The sequence below is a fragment of the Sus scrofa genome, chromosome 6 (genome assembly GCF_000003025.6).
Source record: "Sus scrofa isolate TJ Tabasco breed Duroc chromosome 6, Sscrofa11.1, whole genome shotgun sequence".
Lineage (NCBI taxonomy): Eukaryota > Metazoa > Chordata > Mammalia > Artiodactyla > Suidae > Sus > Sus scrofa.
This window is the reverse complement of record NC_010448.4, coordinates 44,762,344-44,785,213: the sequence shown is the minus strand read 5'-3', so window position 1 is coordinate 44,785,213 and position 22,870 is coordinate 44,762,344. Positions and strand designations below refer to the sequence as shown.

General features: G+C 59.0%; 2 protein-coding genes across 9 annotated transcripts in view; both read right to left on the bottom strand.

The window, feature by feature from the left end:
• USF2 (upstream transcription factor 2, c-fos interacting) lies at positions 1,620 to 10,797 on the bottom strand. Of its 8 annotated transcripts, none has more exons than XM_021097200.1 (10): positions 10,591 to 10,781; positions 10,277 to 10,323; positions 10,048 to 10,166; positions 9,712 to 9,912; positions 9,139 to 9,289; positions 8,929 to 9,016; positions 8,603 to 8,661; positions 2,675 to 2,769; positions 2,388 to 2,523; positions 1,620 to 2,280 (listed from the first exon to the last, which is right to left on the bottom strand). In XM_021097200.1, exons 1-10 carry the CDS (start codon positions 10,650 to 10,652, stop codon positions 2,075 to 2,077), a joined length of 1,164 nt encoding a protein of 387 aa, XP_020952859.1. In that variant the 5' UTR covers positions 10,653 to 10,781; the 3' UTR covers positions 1,620 to 2,074. The 8 variants fall into 8 exon arrangements, with proteins under 8 accessions (XP_020952859.1, XP_020952860.1, XP_020952861.1 ...); XM_021097201.1 differs by having other exon boundaries at positions 9,793 to 9,912; positions 10,591 to 10,722; XM_003127041.5 differs by having other exon boundaries at positions 1,624 to 2,280; positions 2,395 to 2,523; positions 10,591 to 10,797.
• Positions 11,836 to 22,870, bottom strand: part of LSR (lipolysis stimulated lipoprotein receptor) — a 14,288-nt gene continuing 3,253 nt past the window's right edge. Inside the window, 9 exon segments of the mRNA XM_021097147.1 lie at positions 11,836 to 11,966; positions 12,061 to 12,692; positions 12,973 to 13,104; positions 13,204 to 13,263; positions 13,407 to 13,568; positions 16,249 to 16,353; positions 16,356 to 16,394; positions 16,891 to 16,947; positions 18,867 to 18,986. Of these exon segments, the coding sequence (XP_020952806.1) occupies positions 11,931 to 11,966; positions 12,061 to 12,692; positions 12,973 to 13,104; positions 13,204 to 13,263; positions 13,407 to 13,568; positions 16,249 to 16,353; positions 16,356 to 16,394; positions 16,891 to 16,947; positions 18,867 to 18,986 (1,343 nt within the window). The 3' untranslated portion in view covers positions 11,836 to 11,930.

Here is a 22,870-nt window from a genome sequence, read left to right as displayed (position 1 = left end):
AACTCAGCCCTGGCGACCTGGCCTCGGAGCGGCTCCCGCCTGCCCCATCCTGGGCTCTGCTCCCTGTTCTGGGCCCTCGCTGCTGTCCCAGCCACTGACCCCAGGGGCCTGGCCTCCCAGACGCTGCTCCCGAGAGAGGAACCCATCGTGCTCACCTGAGCCTCATTTTCCTCACTTTACAGGGAGGAACTAAAGGCCAAGCCCAGGGCACGGCCCAAGCTCGCCCAGCCGGAGGCAGAGCCGGGATTCCGGCCCAGGCAGCCTGACTGGGGCTGTGGCCTTCTCCCCAGGCTTTCCTGCCTCTCTGGAGACCCAGGAAGGCATGGGGTTGGGGCTGGGGGCTGCTGGGCCTGGGGCATAATGGCTTGGCAAGCAGATCGTGCATGGCTCATCCCAACTCCGCAGTCAGGGCCGGGCACTGGCACCTGGAAACCAGCAGTGGTGGGGCACTCGGGCCACAGACGACAGCACACACCCCAAGCTGGGCTTTTCTTCCAGGAGCCTGCTGCCCGAGCATGGCCAGAAAGGGAGCAGAGCTCAGGCCGCCTGGCTGTGGCCACCTCATGCCTGTCCGCCACTGGAACCATCTCAGGATGCCTATGGCTCAGGGGAATGGCAAACAGTGACTCCAGAGACGGGCCCTTGGGCATTTCCTCCTCCAACTCACTCTGGGCCACCCAGCATCAGCCTGTCACGGTGGCCAAGGATGAATACCTCCTGGCCCTCAAATGCTGTCAAGGCCCCCTGGAAAAAAAGATTCACAAAAACAGGAGGCCCCTGGGATGTAGCGCTGTTCCCCACCTCCGCCTCCCCAAGCACTCTAGGCTCGGTTCCTCCTGCTGCATGACCCTCCCTCCCGAAGACGGCCTCAGAGAGAGCAATGGCCAGGAAAAGCAGACAGGGTTCGCACAGGGAGGAGACCAGCTGGGGGCACTTGGGGTGGGCGCAGGGTGGTGAGCTCAGCAAGGTGACCAGACCAGCAGGCCTAGATTCTAGGAGTGGCTGGAGCTGCGCAGGGGCTGCTGGTTGAGGCAGGGTCTGGGGGAAGGCCGCCCTCGCATCCACAGGGAGACATAGCAGCATCCCCCAGCCCTGCTGGGCATCACTGCATCTCAGCTCAGGCCAGGTTTCATCATCAGCCAGGGGCAGGGGTCACACAGCACAGGCGCCAGAGTCGCGGTGCAAGGCGACAGGCTGACGGGCCAAGCTTGGCTTTTTGGCCATCTGCCCTCCCTGGGGGTGGGGGGCTCAAGGCCAGGCCCCACCATTGGCTGGTCCAGAGGGGAGGGCGTCAGCCCAGAAGGGCAGGGCCAGGAGCGAGTCCTGTTTTTAGGAACTGGTAACACAGGAGACCCCAGCCTCTTCTCCAAACACATGGGACATGTCCTTGACCCCGGCTCTTCCTGCCCCCACACCACATATACACACCTGGGGCCTCAAAGAAGCTATTCCTTCCTGAATTCCTCCATCCCTATGACCAACAAACTGGGTACCAGGTGGTACAGGACGCCAAGGACTGGCACACGGCCACACACACGACAGCTGAGGTCCTGGCCTCAGGAGCTCTGCATAGACCCCAGGCCCCCTCCCGACACCTGAGATGGACAGATACACAAACAGACAAGGCGGGGCCACATGGGGCCAGTTTATTGCAGTTAAATACCTCTCTCTCTCTCTCTCTTTTTTTTGTCCATTTTTCCATAAAGAAAATTAAAACACACTCACACACCCAAAGGGGAGCAGGGTTCCAGAAACAAGAGGTGGGGTGGGACATGGCCTCCCTGCTTAGGCCCAGGCCCCGGGGCTGGCCCCCAAAGGCTCCCCCCCTTCCCGTAAGCACCCTGTGTCAGTACCTCTAGAGACCAAGGAGGCAGTGGGATATGGCAGGGCCTCTGTCCTCCTCCGGCCTGCCTCCGGCGAGGCCACTAGAAGTGCTGGGCTTAGTGGGGCTGGGAGAAGGGCGGCGGGGGGGGCGGGAGGATAGCGCTTTCAAGTTGAGGAGAGTGGTGGGGGCTTATCCACAGAAATGCATTATTTCTCCCCGTTTTTGTTTTTTGTTTTTGTTAAAAATCTACTATAAAAAAACGCAGCTGGGGGAGGGGCATCTGTCCCTCTCTGTGCTAAGGGCTGGGGAAGGGGACAGCAGAGGCCCGGAGGCGGCCCCCGCCGCTCGCTGGGGTTGGGCGGGCGTCACTGCCGGGCGCTCTCGCCCACCATCTCCAGGTTGTGCTGCTGCAGCTGCGCGCGGAGCACGGCATTCTCGTTCTTCAGCTCCTCGATCTGCCAGACACGCCAGGGGACAAGCAGCCAGGGCTGGCTCCCTGCACCCTGGGGCTCCAGCCACACCCGCCCCCCGCCCGCCCCCAGGCCTTGGCTCCCGGCCCCACCTCTCACCTGTTGCCTCAGGAGCTCATTGTCCATCTGCAGCCGCTCGGCCTCCTTGAAGGTCTCCTGCATGCGCTGGTTGGTCTGGCGCAGCTCCCGGATGTAGTCACAGGCCTTCGACAGGATCCCACCTTTGCTCTGGGGGGTGGGCACGGGCGTCAGCCAGCACTGCCCGCTGGGCCCTGCCCTGGCCGACTCCCGCACTGCGTCAGGCCCACTCTCCCTCTGCAAAGGGACTGGGGGACCGGCCGCCGCCACACCGAGGCCCAGAGGGGCCGGGGGCACTCACCGCTCCCGTCTTGCTATTATCTGCGTTACAATCTGGAATGATTTTTGAAAGCTGGACGATCCAGTTGTTGATCTTGTCCCTCCGCCTCCGCTCCACTGCAGCCAGAACAGCAAGAACAAGGCTGTGTTAACGGCGCTTCCTCCCTAGGCAGAAGCCTAGGGACCCGAAGCCGAGGGGGCACAGCGCGAGCAGCCCGCCTCACCCTGCTCCTCGAGGGGAACCAAGAAACTCTCAGCCCAAGGGCCACATACACCGTGCGGCCCGTTCAGCCGCATGTGTTCCAACATTGCCTGCCCAGCATGTGTTCCAACATTGGAACCAACGTCCAAAAATGAGGAGATGTCACATAACAACCAGCCTCTTAAAAAATAGAGCTGTGACTACAGTGGGCAGGTCCGCTTGGGAGGCAAGATGGGCCAGAGCCCCTCTACCCAGGCCCGGAGGGCCCCTCGCCCGTGCCCGCTGTGTCTGACTTTCCACAGTGCTCGGGTCTCCCCAGATTCTGCTTTTCTCTTCCTCTTTCAAATCCCAGTCTGACCATGTCTCACCTCTGCTTAAAATCCTTATCCCCCTTATCTGGGGTCCCGGCGGACATCTCAGCTTCCCCGGCTGGCAGCGTGGCTCTCAGGGCCTGGCCCGTAGGGCACCCACCGGGTCCCCCAGGAACAATACAAACCCCATCTCGAAGGCCACGTTTGGCAAACTACTGGCAGAGTCTCCTTGAAAAGTCCAGATTTGTGATTTTATGTCATAAAACGCCACAATCGGATTCTACCTGCTGAGTTGATTGGCAGCTGCCCCCTTCAGAGAGGGCACGTGTGTCTTCACTTGGCTCCTCATCTGGCTTGTCGCAACCTATGACAGCTGCCTGGGGCCTGCCCGCACTGCAGCCTGAGACCCCTGGTGTGGGGCTCGCTGAGCGAAACTATCCGAGCCCTCCCTGACCTACTGAGCACGGTGCCAGGCACTGCTGGGACACGGAAGAAAGCTCATTTGCCCCCCCGCCCCCCAACTCTCACCCACACTCTCATCCCCCTGCCAAGAGAGCCGTGGACAGACGTGGGTGGCGTGGTGGAGGAGGGTACTGTGGGGGGGATTTGCAAAGGAGGGCAAGGCGGCACTGTCTCCGGGATGGGGGCAGTGACAGGAGACCGGGGGAGGGGTCTGGGGGAGAGTGAGAACGGCAGGGTGGACCAGAAGCATGCCCCTCACTCTTCAGCTCCTCTGAGGCCGGCACTGCCCCTCCGCCGGGCCAACCCCTCGGAGAGTGCGTCTGGTCCCTTACGAGCAAATCCAACTGTCTTCTCCTGGCACTCGCTGCCCTCCGCTTGCTGCCCGGTCCTCCCCAGTGGCCCAACTTCGGCCTAGGTGACAACACCCTCCCACACGGACCCTTGCTTCCTCCCTCGCTCTCCTCTCTCTGCCGAACCCTCCCTGATGCCATGCTAAGAACGGTGCCGGTATCGGGCTTCACCTGACCCTGGCCCACGGTCAGGGAGTGCATAAGACCTGGGCCCTGTCACCATCACAGAGTGAGCCTTCCCCGTGGGGACAGCCATGTCTTACAGTCTTTGGGGACTCAGTGGCCCAAAGCCACAGCAGAGCTAAGAGCCCAGCCCAGGCAGGGCAGCGCTGGCTGCCACGTCCCCTGGCAGTGTGCTCCTGGGTTCCAGCTGGGGAACAGGCGATGGCAGCTCAGTTTCCTTCTCGACCCTCCTGCAGCCGGGCATTCCTGACCCCGGGCACCGGGCTGCACCTGCATGCCCGACCCCCCTCATTTCAGGCCAGCAGGGGACAGGGGTGGGGCAGGGCACATCTGCAGTTCGCATTTACTTCTTTAAAATGCCTGCCCTACTGTGTGCAGGGTGCTCCGTGAGGCTGGAGTCCACGAAAGATTCAACCTCGGCCCTGCTGGCACATGCGGGACCTCCATGAAATGCACGTGAACAGGAGATACTGACACCACGGGATTGTGTGTTATACTGAAGACTGGACCGAGTGCCCAGGGAATGCCAGGGAGGAGCAGTGCTTTCTGCACAGAGTGGAGTGGGCTGTATCTCTGGAGAAAAACTTAACAGGTGTCAAGAAACCCAGACATGGTAAGAAGGCAATACCTTAGGGCAGGGGTGGGTGGGGCGGGGCAGCAGGAAAAGCTTGTAGAAACAGGCAGTGAAGGCCTCGAATGTCTGGCCAGCAGGTCTGGACCTCACTTTCTCTTCCCCTAAGGACCTAGTCTAGGGCTCCGCCTTCAGCAGGAGGTGATGCGGTCAGGCCCGTGGCTCGGGAAAACCATGCTGGCATGACTGAAATGGAGGTAGGCCTGTTAAAACCAAGGCCTCGTCCTTTCCTCAGAAGACTTAAGTCACACCCAGACAACATTGAAACCAATTTAGAAGCAAGATCTGCCAGGACGGATGAGAGAAATGGGCAAATCCACAAGCACAGCCCAGCGTTCCTTCTCAGTAACTGACAGGACGAGCAGACCAAAAAACGGGGATAGAAAACCCGAACACTCTCGACCATCCTGACCTCGCTACCACCGGGGGACGCTGCACATGCAACAGCACATGCACGTCCTTTTCAAGTGCACACAAAAACTTCCACCAAAAGAGACCATACTGAGGCCTATAAAAGAAGCCTCAATAAATTCCAAAGATCTGCCACTCTATACATAGAATCTGCCCTCTGATCACAAAAGAACTCACTTAAAAATCAGAGTAACAGAAAGACATTCAGAAAGCCCCTAAGGATTTATACAGTCAACAAGACATGTTCTAAAGAACCCACAGGTCAAAGAAGAAATCATAAGGGGCACTAGAAAATATTTTGAGTTGAATGACAATGAAACACAACAACATATCCAGATGGGACGCAGCTAAAGGAGTGTTAAACTGAAATGTGCAACCAGAGGCTTCCTGAGAAAAAAGGCAGGCTCAAAACCACGTTAAAAAGCTAGGGGAAAGCCCTCGGCAAAGGAAACCCAAATTATGCACAAAGAGTAAGTTTGTAACAGTAAGAGCAGACACCCGTGAGACAGAAAAAGCAATTCAAAAATCAGATTTCACATAAAGGTCTGGATTTCTAGCTTCTCAGAGATTCTGGCAGCAGTGGGTGCAAATTCTGACACAGTGGCAATGGCTGGCAGTGTGAGCCCCTGTTCATGGCAGAGCCCACAGCGCCTGTCTGCCACGCCAAACCTAGTTATTCCCTCAGGTCCCTGCAGGCATTTGCAGCCCAGAGATGGGCTCCTGTGGTACCGAGAAACATGGGAAAGGGGAAAAGAAGAGCGGATTTGAGGTCACTTCAGCGCAGCATGTCAGGGCTTGCGGATGTGAGGGGAGAGGAGGGCAGAGCTGAAGGTGGCCCCGTTTGGGAATCTGGCTGGAGTCATGTTTGCTGCTTTGGAAAAAGCAATGTTGCATGGAAGCCTCTGGGAAGGAAAGACAGCAGATTCCATCTTGGACAAGTCAAGGTGTTTCAAGACATCCAGAGATGGAGATTTTGAAATGAGCGGGCACTTCGAAACCCGGGTCTGGAGCGCCAGAGGGGGGTAAGAGCTTTGCGCAGGGCCAGCAGGCGGGGTGGGGGGCGCCCTGGGAGGACATCGGGGAGCAGGTCTCACCTGTTTGGAGTCATATACTTTTTTGGAGAAAGCTCGGTAGGCCCTTCCCTCGGGAGAAATGACGAACACTGAGAAATGGGGACAGGGTCTTGGGGAAAATGACCGTCCCTGGGCCTGAAGTTTCACTCTCCCAAGGCTGCTGGAAGGGGCTGGACCTTAAGAAGCATCAACAGCCACAGTAGGTCCCCAACCTTGCCTGTTGCGAAGAGGCACCTGGGGAACTTGAAACAGGCTCCCAGGCCTTGTCCTGCCGACCCACCCAGCACCAGTGAGGACTGTGTGGAGGCCATGACTGTCAACAAGCTTCCCATGGGGACTGTGTTCTTGTGTTCTCAGGAGCAGGCTGGGAAGGGGAATCGGAGCAGGTGGAACAGAAAGGAATACTCTCGAAAGGAGGAGAACAGGCAGGGTCAGATGCTTGGAGTGCAGACAGGAAAGGAAGCCAGCGGATTTGGCAATGCGGTCATCACGGGTGACCTTAAACAGAGCTGTTCTGGGAGAGAAATGAGCCAGACTGCCAATGCCAAGGGGACAGGGAGGGTGGGTCAAACCCCCTGCGGGTGGGAGAGAGGGGCCAGGCTGCAGCTGGAGGGTAACGTGCAAGACTGATTTCTGCAGGGGGAGGAAGATTCAAGACTGTTTGAAACTGGATAAATCCAACGAGAGGCACAGCGTGAGAGCAGGCTGGAGGGTGGCTGCATGGCATCCTGAGAGCCGCCTGCTCGAGTCTTAGCAGGTGGCACACAGCCCTGAGGGGGGCTCAGGGCTCAACAGCCTCACTCTGAGCCTCTGGGATGGTCACGTTAAGACATCCTTAAAGAAGGTGCAGAGACTGAGCCAGCCTGGGGCCATATGACCAGTGGGCAGTAGAGCCATGACGGCCTGGGCAACCAACCGGAGACCCCGCTAGACCCATCACACCCCAAACCAAGCTCAGGCGCACTGCTTCCCTTTAAACAAACCTGGCCCCATCACGAAATCCTGATTCTTCAGCCTTAGACTCTCCCCCCGACCCGGCCCCCTCTTGCCCCTTTCAAGCCCTGTCCTGTCCGAGGCCCACATCTGCAGTCACCCCCTATTTTCCTCACCCCTGGCCCCTCATCACCCTTACCATCCAGCCTCCAAACACAAACCTCCCTGCTGGCTCCTTCTCAAACTAGAATACAAATCCGGGGCTGCAGACGCAGTGTGGGCCCTCGCAAGGCCCCGTGTGAGCTGGCCCTGGCCAGTCTGCCCACACCCCCGCCAGCTTCCTCTTTCCTTTCCTGAATTCTGCTCTCCCTCTAACGCACCAAGCCCGCTCCGGCTCAGGCCCAACGCTTGCACTTGCTGGTCCCTCTCTGCCGGGGACGCCTCCTTAGGGCCACAGCCCCTGCTCAAGGGTCCCTTCTAGAGAGGCCAACAGTGCGCGGCCATAACCCGGTATCTCCTCACTCAAACTCATCCTCCTTCAGGTGACTTAGAGCTCATGCTCCCTAAGGTCACATTGTTGCTTTATGTAGTTTTTTTCTTTCTTTTTTTCTTTTTTAACAGCCACACCCTCGCCACATGGAAAGGTCTCAGGTTAGGGGTTGAATCGGAGCTGCAGCTGCCGGCCTACACCACAGCCACAGCAACGTGGGATACAAGCCATATCTGCAGCCTACACCACAGCTTGCGGCAATGCTGGATTCTTAACCCACCAAGCAGAGCCAGGAATTGAACCCACTTCCTCATGGGTACTAGTCAGATTCGTAACCGCTGGGCCAACGCCACAGCTTTGTGTAGTTTCTGTCTCTCCCACCTGAATGAACCCCCTGTGAGAGGCGAGTTGTCTAAGGCAGAGCACAGGGCCCAAAACCACCTGAGGGTGGGATTTCAGTCTCATGGAAGGAGACAGTGCCCCGGCCGCAGGCGAGGGCATGGCTTCCTACGGTTTCATCTTCAGATATGCTCCATCTCAGACCAGAGCTACTTTCGGGAGCCAGGCTGACAGGGGAGTGAGGGACTTGAGCAAAACAGCTGCCCTGTGGGAAGCCAGCTCGACCCACCTTTCAAGAGGAACAGGAAATCCATACATGAATATAAAACTTGCCATTAAAACGCCGGTCATTACTAGGTCGCCAGGTCGCCAGCCGGGATGAGCAACACATTGCAATTCACACCTGCTGCCTATCTGCGCCTGACAATGAACTTTCTCTCCCACTTCTACCTTTCCAGCACTCGACAAACATCTCTCATGCACTTGTCGCATACCTGCTGATCTGTGACTCCAAGCCCTGGGCCAGACTGTGCCCATGAGGCCTGGGAGCGCCACCCTGACCTACCTTCATTGTGCTGGGCTCTCCTTCTCTCATCCCGGGGTGTTCTGGTTCCGTCGATTTTCCTAGAAAAGGATGGGAAATATGGGCACGTGTTACCTCTGGCTTGTTTGTCTAAGCATTTGTTAAGGATTCAGACTTGCAATTTACCTCTGCAAGATAAACAAGGAGAGTAAGGAAAAGGGAAGCAGAAATTGATCCAAAAATACACCAACTGCCTGCTGAGTTCTCAGCTGCCTGACTCCCATTCCAGAAAACCTTTTCTTCCTTGGACCCCCACAAGAGGCCCTCCCAGTGTCCCCTGCTCCTGGGACCAGGTCTCCAGCACATACGGGGAGTAGGGGTGTGTCCGGGGTGCAATTGTCCTCTGCGTTCCTGTCTGAAGCACGTCCTGGGGCGTCATCATGACATAGAACTGGCCTGCAGGGAAAGCGGGGTTAGTGCTAAAACTGGGGGTAGAGTCAGAACTGGTGGGGGGGCTTCCCTCCCTGCTAGGCCTACTGCCTCCCCTGCCTTCCGCCCTGGCCCCTTTCCTCCTTTACCTCCGGCCTGCAAGCTCTGGTCTGTGGTCTGTACGGACACAGCCGTGGTATCTCCCACACTGGACGCTGGGAAATAGGCAAATCGTGCCTCCCCACTGACAGCCTCAGCTGCCGGGCTGCCACCATTGCTGAAGGGATTTTGGATTACAGCCTAGGGAGCAGGAGGACACAGAGGCCACCCTTAGCCATCTTTGTTCCCCAAGCCATCCCCTGGTTGCCATGTTTGATGTTTACTGCATTCCCTACGGAGAGTGGGGAAGCCCTCTGTGTGTGCCGCTCTGCCCTGCCTCTCATAGCCCTGGAACTTGGCAGGTACTCAGCAATCACTCGGAGAACTGACCCACTTTTAACTCTCAGAGACTTCTCTGTTGCCATAGTCCCCAGTTTACAAAAAAAAAAGGAAAGATGCTCCAAAGGTCTTCCCCAAGGTTTCATGGGCACATCAGGGATTTGACCTGAGGCCCTGAAGGCAGCATCTTGGTCCCACTTGCCCCTCCCGCGGGATTCCCCAAGAAAAGACTGCACGTCCCTTCTCCATCCTCACCCCCCCCCCAGAGGTTGCTGGGCACCTACCAGTGGGAAGGGCGCTGCGGGACCTGGGGGCACAGAGGCAGCAGCGGGGCCGGGGCGCTGGGTGGCCCCCTCCACACCCACCTGGGTCACAGCCTGCTGCCCCCCCGCGAAGGCAGCCGTAGACACGACGCTGACGGCGCCTGCTGTGTCGCCCTGGCCGTCCAGCTGACCATCAGTCACCTGGACTACGCGGTATGTCACCTGCAGGGGGCGGCAGAGCAGCGAGACCCGCGCTGGGGCCCGGGCAGGGGCCAGGTTCGAGCCCCTCCCAGCCCGCCCGCTCGACCCCGGGCTGAGCCCTCCTTTTGCCGCCGGGCTCCGGGCCCGCAGCCTCACCTGTCCTCCATTATTCTCTGTGCGGAACTGGTACTGGATGTTGTGGTCGCCGAACGCCGCCTGCTGGACGCTAGCGATGGCCACCGCCGTCTGCTCCTCCGCCCCAGGGCCGTCCCCGCCTGCGGTCGGAGGAGGGTAGGGGGGATGGTCAGCGGTGGTGCGGGCCTGAGCGCCCCCAGTGCCCTCCCGGGCGCAGGCCGAGACCCCGGTGGGCCCCGCGAGCACTCACCTTCCTGCAGCTCGACGCCCTCCTCTGCCTCGGGTCCCTTGTCGTGACTGCGGGGAGGACGGGAAGAGGGGGTCAGGGCCGCCAGCGCCCCCGCCCCTCTGCCCAGGTGCAGGGCCCCCATGCCGCCTGACACAGTCTGGGGCAGGGGCACCTCCAGGACCGGGGGCCAGGGGTGTTCGCGCAAGTCCCCCCTCCCTCGCGGCCTCCATTTTGAGCTGGGCTCGGCGGCCGCTCGGGATCATGGCGGCCCGGCCGCCAGGCCGAAGGGCCGGGGCCAGGGCGCGCGGGGGCACGGACCGGCCGGGCGCCCTTACCTGGCGGCTGCAGCAGCGGTGGCCGAGGCAGCGGGATCCAGACCCGGGTCCAGCATGTCCATGGGGGGGTGGGGGCGGGGGGGGCGCCGGGCCCGGGGGGAGGGAGGGGAGGGGAGGGAGGGAGGGGAGGGGGCGGGCGGCCGGGGGGCCCCGAGCCCGGCGCTCACGCCGCGCGGCAGGAGGGGACGGAGGAGACACGGGAGCCGCTCGCGCTGATCACGGGGACAAACAGTGGGGTCATGTGAGGAGGAGATGCCGCCGCCGCCGCCGCCGCCGCTGCTCCTGCAGCCGCCGCCGCCGCCGCCTCCGCCCGCTCGCCCGCCGGCCGGCTCCCGGCGGCTCTAGGCTCCGGGACGCAGCGCAGCCGCCCCCCGCCCGGTGCACGCGGCCCTCGGGCCTCCTTCCCTGAGCAGCCGTCGCCGCCGCGACTTTTTTTTAACCCGGCCCGCCCTAGATGGCCGCCGCCTCTCCCTTGGATCGCCGGCTCGCGCGTCCGCCGCCCGGCCTGGCCCAGTCCGGCGGCGGATCGCTGCTGCAGCCGCCGCTGCTTTCTATTTTTTCCCCCTTTTTTTTCCTCCTTTACTTGAGCTGCGCGCGCGCGGCGGCGGCGGCGGCGCGAGCCCGGGGCCGACGCGCGCGGGGGGGGGGGCAGCCCCCGGGGAGCGCGCGCGCTGTCTGTCTGGGACGGCGGGCGGGCGCGCGGGCCGGGTACCGGTGGGGCGAGAGGTTGCCGCCACAGCCTCAGTGTCTGCCCGGTACTCGCCGGCCGCCCGCCGGTGTGGAACGCGGGCCCAGATGGAACGCCAGGGGACCTGAAGGAGGGGTTCTGGTCGCCGGGGACGATGCAGGCGGCGGGGCTTGGAAACAGAAAAGTAGGTCGGGGGGGAGGGGTGAATGGGGGTGGAAGGGGACAGGAGCGCGCACGCGCGCCCCCGGCGGCCGGGCTGAAGTGCGCGAAGGTGGGGTCCCGGGGCGCATGCGCATGTCTGGGCGGGGCCGGGGCGCGCACGCAGGGCGGGGCGGGGCCAGCGTGGGGCACGTATTCCTGGCCGCGGAAAGGGAGAAGGCAGAAGGCAGAGCGGGTCCTTTCCTCCTGGCTCACAACGCAAGTCCCATGAGAGAACTGGACCTGCGGCCTTTTGCGGACACACACACACCCACACCCCCCCACACACACACACACAGTAGCTTTTTGGGCTCCCAACCTCGCGCAGCAAAACAAACACTTCCTTCCAGACTTAGGACTTATGATCACAAGTTTTATTAGTCTTAGGCGAGGAAGATGATCCATGGTCCCTCAAATTAAAAAAAGTACAAAAGCTACATACAAAACGTTGAGATCAGACAACTAAACTTTCCCGACTCAGGGCCAAGTTCTGCAAGGGAGAAAGGAAAAAAGTGAGTGTGAGCTGGGAAGACTGGAGAAGAGGATCCAGTTGGGTCTTAGAGCCAGGAAGGGCTGTCACTCACCTTCTTAAGCCTCCGCTCCCTTGAGGCCTGGGAGTCAGTCTCAGAGTAAGGGGGAGGCGCTGGAGGGAAGCAGGCCTCCTCTTCTTCCTCTTCATCCCTGTAAGGTCTCCTTCTCTCCACAGGCCCCTTTCTCCTCAAGGCCTCTTCCAGTAGCCGCCCATCGTATTCGGGGTCCCTGGACCTGGAACCATCATCCCGAGGATCTCGGGAGCGGTTGTAACGGGCCCTAGGGTCAGCCTGAGGGCGGTCTCTAGACCTGAAGTCATCGTAGTGGGGATCCCGGGACTGTGGAAAGTGCCTTGAGTCGTCTTGGTCATAGAGGTCATCACGGCTGCGGCTTCGGGGAGGTGCATAGGCCCGGCCTCTCCTCCCACTACTTGGGGGAGACCTCCTCCCTGATTCAGCCGAGTTGGGCCGGGTGAGGTCATCCAGAGCATCCACAGAGCGGGCTCGGGGCCGCCCAGCCCCCCAGCCACTCCCTGGCCGTTCCATGGGGGGTTCTTGTTCCCACCTCCTGGAACTCCGGGGGGAATGGTGACTCCATTCCTCATCCCGGATCGGGGTGAGGGCAGGGCCCCGGGAAGGCCGGGATCTCCAGTCGTCCTCATGGAGGGAGGTGACTTCACTCATGGCTGTAAGGGAAGGAAAGTGACTTGCTGGGGGGAGGTCAGGACCTAACATCAAGAGCCCCCAGGGCCGACACCATGACCCACTTGGCTCATACACCCTGGGGGACCCTAGGCCTCTCATGTATTTCGTGATATGCAGGGTCCTGTACACTTGATTGTGGTCATGGCAGGGAATAAAGGATTGTGTCCGGGATTTGGAGTAAGCATCCCTGGGGCAGATATCAGGGAGACATGCTTCCACCGCCCCCTCAAGAAGCCCTCAGACCCCAAGGCTCCTGCTCACCTCGCTCTACACGGCCATTGGGGGGACCAGGCCGAGAAGGGTCGAAGTTGGCCAGTTCCTTCTCCATGTAGTACAGCACCCTCATGGAGTCGTCCTGCTGGTTGGCCTGAATCCTATAGCCGCTCCGGATGTCTAGGGACAGGGCAGGAGGTGATGGGTTTGGGAGGGTGGATGCTGACCCAGCCCCCTCCCCCTTTAGGCACCTCCAACCTCATAAAAATGGGTTCTCACCAGAGGTCATGTTGCTGTCTGTGTCGCGAAGCAGGGGCACCTGGGAACTGTGGCCACCGACTAGGGGAGATTGGTGTCAGGAGCAAACCCCAGCATTCTCACCCCCCTTCCCCTCTTCCAGCCTGAGACCCCTCAATGGCCAAATGCCCAGCCTCCCCTCTACCCCAGGTGCTCCTGGCTTCCACCCCCAACCCCAGCCTCACCTGAGCTATTCCTGTCGAAGTCTCCGGAGTAGCCGTTGTAGAGGGGGCCCATGGGAATCATGGCCGGCGGGGGCGGGGTCTTGGCAGGGGCGAGGTGGGCATAGGTGCTGGGGGCGTAGATGCTTGGGACGCCTGAGGTGGCCGCTTTGCCTGCAGCATACACTGGGGAGGGCGTACAGAGCATGAGAAGGCCCCCTAGGAGCCGTGCGCCTTCTCCCCAACCTCTCGGCTGAGGAGCTGCCTGAGGTGCTTGGTCCGTTTCTGCAGGGTCCCTGAGGCTAGGGGACACCAGCTTCGCTTAGTCTACACCTCCTATGCAGTTGCTCACCGTTTGAGGACAGGGTGCACAGTGGCAGCCTGAGGCCCCAATCTGGCAGGCCAGTAGCTTTTGTCTGACAGTATGATAGGCTGCCAAGACCTCGCACGAGATGGGGCTGCCCTGTGCCTGCGTTCCTCCAGGGCGACAGGGGCAGAGGGGCCCTGTAGGTGGTAAAGCCCATGTGTTGGACCCACAAGCCCAAGTCAGGTATTCTCTTTGGCAGCTGAGCTCTTGCTCTGGAAAAATGGACCATCTAAGGGGAGGGGGTGCCTGCTAGGCTCTCCCCATGGGCTCTTCCAGACCCAGATCTGATGGGAGTCAGAGCCTCAGCATGCACTTGCCACAGCCAAGCAGCAAAGCGGCAACTCTAGTGTTTCCAGCTGGGGGCCACGCCCACTCCACCCTCGCCTGGTTCTAGGCTTGACAGCTCAAGGGCAAATCCTTCCTCCCCAGGTATGAAGCTGGGGGTTCTGGTGGCTGCTCTTGCAGCAAAGTCATGGGCCTAGGCCAGTCGCTTCCTCCCCAGGAAGATGGATTGGGGAGCAAGGCGCAGAAAGCTCCCTTTGCCTCTGACTCAGTTGGGAAGCGGAAGGCTCCATGCTCAGGCCCCCCACCTCGAAGCCCCTCAGTGGCTCAGCTGATTTGCTCTTTTATAATTAGCTGTGGGAGTTGCTGCCCCAGGATGGCTCATCAGGGCTATGGTTTTGGCAGAAATAACAGGGCCTGCGGCGGGGAGTTAATGGAATCTCGGTTTGGGGTAACAGGGTCTCAGGGTGGAGGAAAGGGGGCCCTGGAACAGGCATTTGCAGTCTTCATCCAGCCTTAATGGCATAACTGCCACCTTGGTTGCAGGCCTTGGGGGTCCCGCCCACTTATGAAATAGAATAACACCCACCACATAAGCAAGAACCAAGAAGCTCAATTAAAAAATGACAAGAGGGAAGGGACAGCAGCGCAGGTATCCAGAGAGCCATGGATCTCTTTTTGGGGGGCAGTGATACTTTGATGAAGCAGGCTGCCCGGCGCTGAGTTTAATGACCGTGAACAGTGACCAGCATGGACTGAGCCAGGCCCCAGGCGGGGCCCTCTCACACAGTCCCCCGGTAATGCTCAGGATGCCTGTGATGGCGCGATTTTGCAGAGAAGGAAACTAGCAGCTCATCTCCAATCACACGGTGTGAGCGGCAGGACTCACACGTTTGCATCCTGGCCCTCGGTCATTACCGATGCTGACAACAGCCACGTCCGAGAGCTAGTGGGCGTGGAGCATTCTAGGTAGGCCAAGCCCTGCGCTAAATGCCAGATGCACCAGCTCACTGGATCCTGACTCACCCTGTACAGCAGGCTCGGCTGTGGCCCCATTTTACAGAGAACACCGGGCCTCCCAACAGGTACTGTGTCTGGCCAGGCCTCAAATCTCCAGCTGCCCAGGCTCGCGACAGCTGCCTGGGATTGTACTCGGACGGTGCTAGGCTGCATTTATGGCGCATGGAGGCCTTGAACAGAAGGATGCCAGCGTGCATCTCTCTGCAGTACATGGGTAATTCTTTCCAGCCCCTGTTCACTCTTGGCCTAGAAGTGAGCAGGTGCCAGGGGCAGGTCTAGCCCTCTTTTGGTCTCTCAGGGTCTTGGTGCTTCTAACATGTAAAGTTACTTGCTTCTAACTGCCAGCGGCATCTGTTCATCAACCGGAGGTGAACCTGACAAAGGAAAAGGCGAGGTGCCCTCACTCAGAGCTAGTAGAGAAGTAGTAGGCTTTTGTGGCCCACCTTCCGTGCCGGGGACAAGAAAGCAGATTGTGTCTGACTATCAGAAAGTGGCCACTGTAAACTTCCATGTCAGAGTTGATGAAAATATTCACAGAAACTTCCAAACAACTGAATGCAGAGGTGCTGCTTCACCCAGACCCTCCCTGGAAGGCACGCAGGGAACTGGCTGTGCTGATGTCCGGGGGTGGGGGTGGGGGGACCTGGGTGGCAGGAGGAGGGCGGCTCTCTCCTCCTGACCCCCTTCCTGTTTGGTTTGCTTCTCCCCCCATCTCTGGTCCCGTGTCCCAGCCGTGCAGGTACACACTCTGGCGTGCCGGCTGTGTCCTTAAGTGGCATCTGCGGGGCCTCTGCTGTGCTTATGTGGACGTGGGTTGTTCAGAGGTGCTTAAGTTCGCCGGGGCTGCAAACCTTGGTTTCTTACCTTTTTCTCCTTAAGATTTTGTTTCTACAGGGAGTTTAACTTTCCAGTGAATAATGTTTTATACTGTTTGATTTTTTTTTTTTTTTAAACCACATGCATGATTATACTTTCAAAAGGAAAGCCCCAAAATAAATAGAAGGGAAAAATAAGTGAGAAGCTGGAGTATATAGATGATAATCCAAAGGAGCCGGTCCTGCCTAGCCCCTTTCCCCCCAGCTGCTCAGCCAGGTGAGTGGCACTGCCCCGGGAGGCAGGAAGATGGCCACCTCCCCTCCTCGGATCTAGGAGGGAGGCCTGGGGAAGGGGCGGGGGGGATACGCGGAGGGCACTTACGGGCCTCTGGGCAGCAGCATTTGTCCGGGCAGCAGGGGCACCTGACGTAACAGCAGCAGGTGTGGGGGCAGCACTGACACCAGCAGATGCCCAGCAGGAGGAAGACAGGAAGACCGCCAGGCAGACCACGACCACAAACAGCCAGTCTGTGGAGAGACGAGGACGGGCCCTGAGCCGGGAGGCCTGGAAGGGAGCGGGGACACAGGCGGAGCAGGTGGGGCAGGCTGCAGCCCTTGCCGAAGCCTCCACAGCAGAGGCTGGAGCGCAGCTGCAGAGGGACGCCCGCTCCTCCACGACCCAGGCCAGCCCCAGTGTTTGGAACTGGCCCTGGGCTCCTCTGGAGCAGGCAGGAAGCGAGAGGCCACCTGGCCAGAGTGAGATAGGCTGTAACCTTGAGAGGGGACAGAGGGCCAGCTGCCCGGATCCCAGCCCCCAGAAGACACCAGTCACAAGAGCCCCCTGCCTGCACCCCAGTTGTCCCTCGTCAAGCAGCCCAGTCCACCCCACAGCCCAGAGCCAGGTCTCTAGATGCCACGGAGTAGGAGTCAGGAGGGGTTAGGGGGGTCCGAGCAAGCCGCGTTCAGGGTGGGCAGGATACTTAGACAACAGTAAGTGGTGTGGGTGGGGGGCTCCACCCCGTACCTTCCATGGGCCCCGCCTGAAAACCAGGTAAGAGCTCAGCCACCCCCGAGGTCCTGCCTGGAGGGACAAAAGAGAGACAGATTACGCTGGCAAGAGCCAGCCAGGCCGCCCCTCCCCTGAGGCGAGCTCCAGGCTCATCAGGGTGGAGGTGTGCCCTGCAGCAGAGACAGGGTCGGTGGCCTAGAAGGGTCCCAGCACGCAGTTCCTCGCCCCCCAAGCCCCCACCCTGTGTGGGTGCTGTTTTCCAGAAGGCGTCCGCCACGTAGTTCTTTCACTCTCTCCTGCCACGGGGGACTCTGTAGCCCACAAGGGTTCCGGGGCCTATCCTGTGGGTTCTGACCTATCCCAGGTTCAACATCAGCTTGGGCACTCTGTCCCACAGAAACGTGTCCTATGGCCCCAAGGGGTTCCGTGCCAGGTGAGAGGGGCGGCAGGCACAGTGGGCTAGGACGGGTGAAAATGTTTTAATCTTATCTCAAAACCTGAAGAAAAACATGTAATGACACCAAACATATAACCATGAATTGTCTTTAGAGCAAGACGATCATAAGATAGAACTTTTTTTTTTTTTTTTTTTTTTTAAATCTAAAGGGGCCCATGAAGACAAAAGTACCTACAGCCCATGCAAGTCACAGTTCAGCCCTGGTTCTCTGCCCACCAGGGTCCCCTGTGAAAGTTTCAGGGCCCAGCTGAAGCCTTCCTCTGGGTGCCACTGCTCACCTCATGCCCCAAAGTGCTGTGTCTCAGGGGCACCTGCACCCCTGGCTCAACATCAACAAAGCCGGGTCCAGAGTTCCACCCCTCGTGCCCGTGCCCCCAGGAGGGGGACCTGGTGTGCAGCCCGGCATTTCTGGGAGTGTGGTCCTCTCCCCGAGGCCAAGCCACTCTCCTAAGCACACTACGCTGCTATTTGCCCCTCACACTCTCCTCCTCTGGTAGAGGTGCGGGGGCCTTCGGGAGGCTGTGATGTGTGCTCGTGTCACCGCTTGGATGATAATGGCTCGTGTGCGTGTGTGTGCCCTGTGCTTTCAAAATTTCCCAGCTTCAATTTCAAATAGGTTAAGCAACTATGGATGTAACCCCAAAACACGTCACAATACTCGTTTGAGATCCTCAATAACTTTCTAGTGTAAGAGGGTCCTGAGACGTCGATTTTGAGACAAAATTTTGTAGCTTGTGCATTTCACCAAAGGACACACAGGCTTCTCTGGGTCGCTGGTGCCTGCTTTCTGTCACCCATACGTGAGCTCTGTCGCAGGACCTGAGCACCCTGGAGGGAGGGTACATCCCCACACGTGTGAACCCTTGCATCGTGCGTATGACGATGGCAATGTGTGTCCCGGTAGTGTTGCACATATAGCATGCGCCACGCGGGACTATATGTGTTGGTTGAGAACAGAGCATCTGGCTCAAGCAACCTTTCCACACATGGCGGGAAGGCGGGGGGCCTCACAGCTGGACAGGGGCTGCGGGCGGATACCCCAGCCCAGCCCTGGGCTTGTGGGGGCAGCCTTGCATGAGGGGAGCACTATGCGAGCCACTCTGTCTATGCAGGCCACACAGCGCCACCCCAGCAATGCAGAGGGCAGGTTCCTGTGCTGGGGGCAAGGGTCTCCAGGGTGAGACGCGGCCCTGGGGGTGGGCAGGAGCCTCCCCTCCATCACACCCACCATCAACCCTCCTTGCTCACTGCCATCAACTCTGAGCGTTTCTGCATTTTTGAAAACTGAGACTGGGTAGAGTCTTCTTTTCTCTCCCCTCTCAGTTTGGCTCCGGCTTATTGGCAATGTGGTGGGGGCAGGGGTCCCAGCCTGGGGTGCAGGATACAGATAAGCCCAAGTGACTGGTGGTGCTGAGGGGAGAGCAAAGCAGGCAACAGAGCCCAGAGAGTGAGCTGGAGGGCGGAGGGCAGACGTGCGGAAGTGGCAGAAGAGGCCCCCAGCCCTGCCTCCCGCAAGGGCCTGGTGCCCACTCACCCAGGACGATGAGCTCTGCGTAGGCCTCGTTGTTCCCCTGGAGGTCCTGGGCCGAGACCACGGAGCAGTAGTACACACCACTGTCCCCCCAAGCCGTCTGGTCAAAGGTCAGGTCGGCATCTGTGGGGGGGAGGAGACGGGTGAGGGCGCCTGACCCCAGCAGGGCCAGAGACCCCCACCCCCGCCACCAGGAAGGGGGCTGCAGATGGACCGAGGGGAAACTGAGTTGCTCAGACCAAGGGCGTGCTACCTCTCAGGCTGTTCTAGATACTTAAGATGGGGGCGTTTCAGGAGGTCTGTGAGGTGGGCGCCTTGGCCTCCTGGTTGTGTGAAGGGGGAAAGGGGGCTGTCGAGACCACTGCAGCGCATCAGTAGTGGAGCTGGGCGGTCTGACCCCAGAAGTTCCAGCGCTTCAGCCTTAGAGCCTTTCTCTGCAGCAGCTCTCGAAGCAGAAGTCAGCTTCCCGCCACGACCCGCCACGGCGCCTGGTGGGGACCCACAGCCTGGGCCCAGAATCAGGAGGCAAAGATAAACGGCAGATTCCAGGCGTCAGGAGACGGCCAGGCACGGGCAGGCGGGGGTGGGAGGGAGAGACTTAATTCCCTGTCCACCAGCCACCATCAATCAGCCCCATGTTCCAGGTCAGGCCCAGGGCTTGGGGACGCTCCAGGGAAGCAGCCCAGAGAAGCAGCCGGGGCAGGGAGCCTGTTAATTACTTACGCCACTAATGAAAGTCTTTCTGCACATCCGGTTTCCTCTCTACTCCTCAGGCCCTCAGGAGTTAAATCCCTTTGGGGCAGGACAGGGTGGGGCCCACTGGGCAACTCCACCCCAGGTCTACGGAGGAGCAGGCATAGGACGGGCCCAGAGATGGGCACCCTACAGCCTTTCTCCCCACAGATGCCCCACCCTTCCCCAGAATAGCTCCGAGGGCAGCCACTGTGTGTGCCCCGGTCCCTAGCACCTGGCATCCAGCAGGGCATCTGTCAATTGCCGAAGGAATGAAAGGACCAGAGCTTTCTTTGGAAGGAAGACCTCACATCCATAGAAAACCCACCTTTCAACAATCTACACTGCTCCCAGCGCCTCACCCCGGCCCACAGGGCCCTTGGGGTGATCTGGCCACTGGTTACCGGGCTGGCCTCGTCCCTGCCACTCGCCTTTGCTCCCTGAACTCCGGACACAATGGCCTTCTCACGTCTCCCAATGTGCCAGTTTGGTTCCCTCTGCCTGGCGCGGGGCTCTCAGACCCTCAAAGGGCTGGTTCCATCCTGCCTGCACAGCTACCCAACCTGGCCGCTGAGTGGTATCAGCCAGCTTAGGGGCTGATGGTCCAGGATCCTGCCCCCAGGGATATGTGGGCTCCAGGGAAACAGAACCTGGTCTGTCTCGATCACTGCTGAGTCCCCAGGGCCTGGCCAGGACCTGGAAATGGACCCCTTCCCTCCTCAGGCTGACCTTCCTTTGGGTTCTGTACATGGCTGTATTCAGAGAGGCACCTGAAGAGGTCATTCAATCCTCAGCACATGGTTACTGAAGGCATCTGCCATTCCAGGCAGTATCTGGGGCTCCTGGTTTACCCGGGGCAGCAGTTCTTTTGTTTTGTTTTTTGTTTTTTGTTGTTTTGGTCTTTTTGCCTTTTCTAAGGGCTGCTTCCAGCAGCATATGGAGGCTCCCAGGCTGGGGTCCAATCGGAGCTGGAGCCTCCGGTCTGCACCAGAGCCACAGCAACGTGGGATCTGAGCCACGTCTGCAACTTACACCACAGCTCACGGCAACGCCGGATCCTTAACCCACTGAGCAAGGCCAGGGATCGAACCTGCAACCTCATGCCACTGTGCCATGATAGGAACTCCGGGGCAGCAGTTCTCAAAGTGTGATCCATGGAAACTGGGGTTTTCCCAGACCTCTTCGCGGGAATCCCTGAGTTCAAAGTTATTTTCATAGTAACAGTACGGTATTTGCCTTTCCCCCCTAATCTCATGAGTGTACTGTGCAGTTTTCCAGAGGCTACCCTGGAATATACCGAATGCAGAAGCAGCCTTGAGACTCCAGCTGCTTCTATTCAGCTAGACTTGAAGGAAAGGTATTAAAACCTAAAGGCAATGCCACCCTTTGTCATTAAAGTTTTTTTGTTTTGTTTTTTGGAAAACATGGTTATTTTATATCTATATATATGTCATTTAGTGTATAGGCTGCATCATCATCATTTTCAATATTTTTAAACTTCTGTATTTCCTAGCCATGAAAAACAAAGCTCTCTGAGGACTTGAATAATTCAAAGTGTAAAGAGGCCCTAAGACCTGGGTGGTTTGAGAACCACTGCTACAAAGAGCAGATAGGAATCCTTGCCGGTACAGAGCCAGATCTGAATGGGGAAAGAGAGGCAAATAAAAAATTTAAATATATCATGGATCCGATGGCGACAAGCAGTAGAGAAGTCAGACGGGAAGTGCCTCTGGTGTGGAGGTGGGGGCTGGGCCAGGTTAAGTACAGTGACCGGGGAAGGCCCCCAGGCACAGTGACCTTCAGGGCAGACCCAGGGTCGAGGGCACGCTCCCCTTCATGGTCATGCATCCAGCTGACCTCCTACTACGCTCTGGGTCCCTTTCTGTATGTTCTTTTGTGGAATCATCATACAACTCGAAACCATATTCTCCTAAATCCTGCAGACTCTCCGTGACACCCTCTCAGCCCATCCCCTTCTCCTACCTGTACTTTTAAACCAGACTTCCAACACACCTCTCCAAAACTGGAGCCCATGAGCAGATCCTCGCCCAAAGCTGGAGGTGGGCAGGAGGGCAGCCGCGGCCACAAGCAGGAGCTCATAGGCCAGGAGCTGAAATCTGGGCTCCCGTGGGCCGGATCCAGGCCTCAATGCATTTTGTTTTGTTTGGCCCACACAATGTTTTTCAAAACCCGTGAAAAATATGGCTTTCCAGTTTCTTTTGATCAATTCTAAGGCCTGGACCCACCTCCTTCCTGCAAGGCGCGCCCTGTTCTCCGTGTGCATCTGGTCCTGACATCACCTGGGCTGGGCATCGCTCTAACTGTTCACGGGGAAGGGAAAAGATGCCAGCTCCCCGGGTGGGAACAGAAGCCGGGTTTCTTCTACCTCTCTGGGCGCTTGCTCCTCATCCGTACACTAAAGAGATCACTTCGTGATCTCAGGGGGCCCATGAGCTCTCAGGTCCAGCGCTGCTGAGTCGGGGTGGGGACATGGGCCCAATCCAGGCGCCATCAGCCAAAGCAGAGAAGAACGGATGGAGAAGTGGGACCCGCCCCAGCTGAGGGACACTGCTCTGGTTGGCCCAGGACAACTTTTACTTTTAAAACCTGGGCGGTTGGCCACCCTTAAAACACCAAAAGGAGCCTTCCTCCATCCTCAGAGCTGAAATGGAGGAAGCACCCATGGCCGCTCAGCTTCCTGAAAGGGCCTACACACAATGGATGTTTACAAACCCTGGCCTCTATCAAACATGGGCCCAGGTCAAGCAACTCGTAAGACCTGGGCCTGCGAGGCCTTTGGAGCAGGAAGAGTCTGCTCAGATAGAGCCCAAGGGTGACTCTAGAGTCTGGACCCAGCAGAAGGGCATGGCTGCCGCCAGCCTTCAAGGGTACTCTCGGCACTGGAGGTGTCCTGACAGTGCTGCAGGGCTGTCCAGTGATGTCTGGTTCAGGCTGGAGAGGTCCCTGGGGTATGGGGGAGGGGGCATGTACAGGCTGAACCCCCCAAAGCCTTTTATTCTCAAGGCTGCTTTGGGATGAGCTGCCCGTGGAAATTTGGGGCCAGCAGGGCCAGTCCCTCCAGGGAGCAGGACTGACAGGTTAGGTCCCTGTCCATGGTCTATAGACAGGGAGGGAAGGGATGTGTTCCACGGCCTAGTCTCTTGGGGTCTGCAAAGGGATGCCCCTTTCCCTCCTCCGCCCCATGCTGCGATTAGAACATGAATCCTTGCTTAAGTGGGTGAGCCTTCACCCCTCACCCACTGCTGCCCATCACC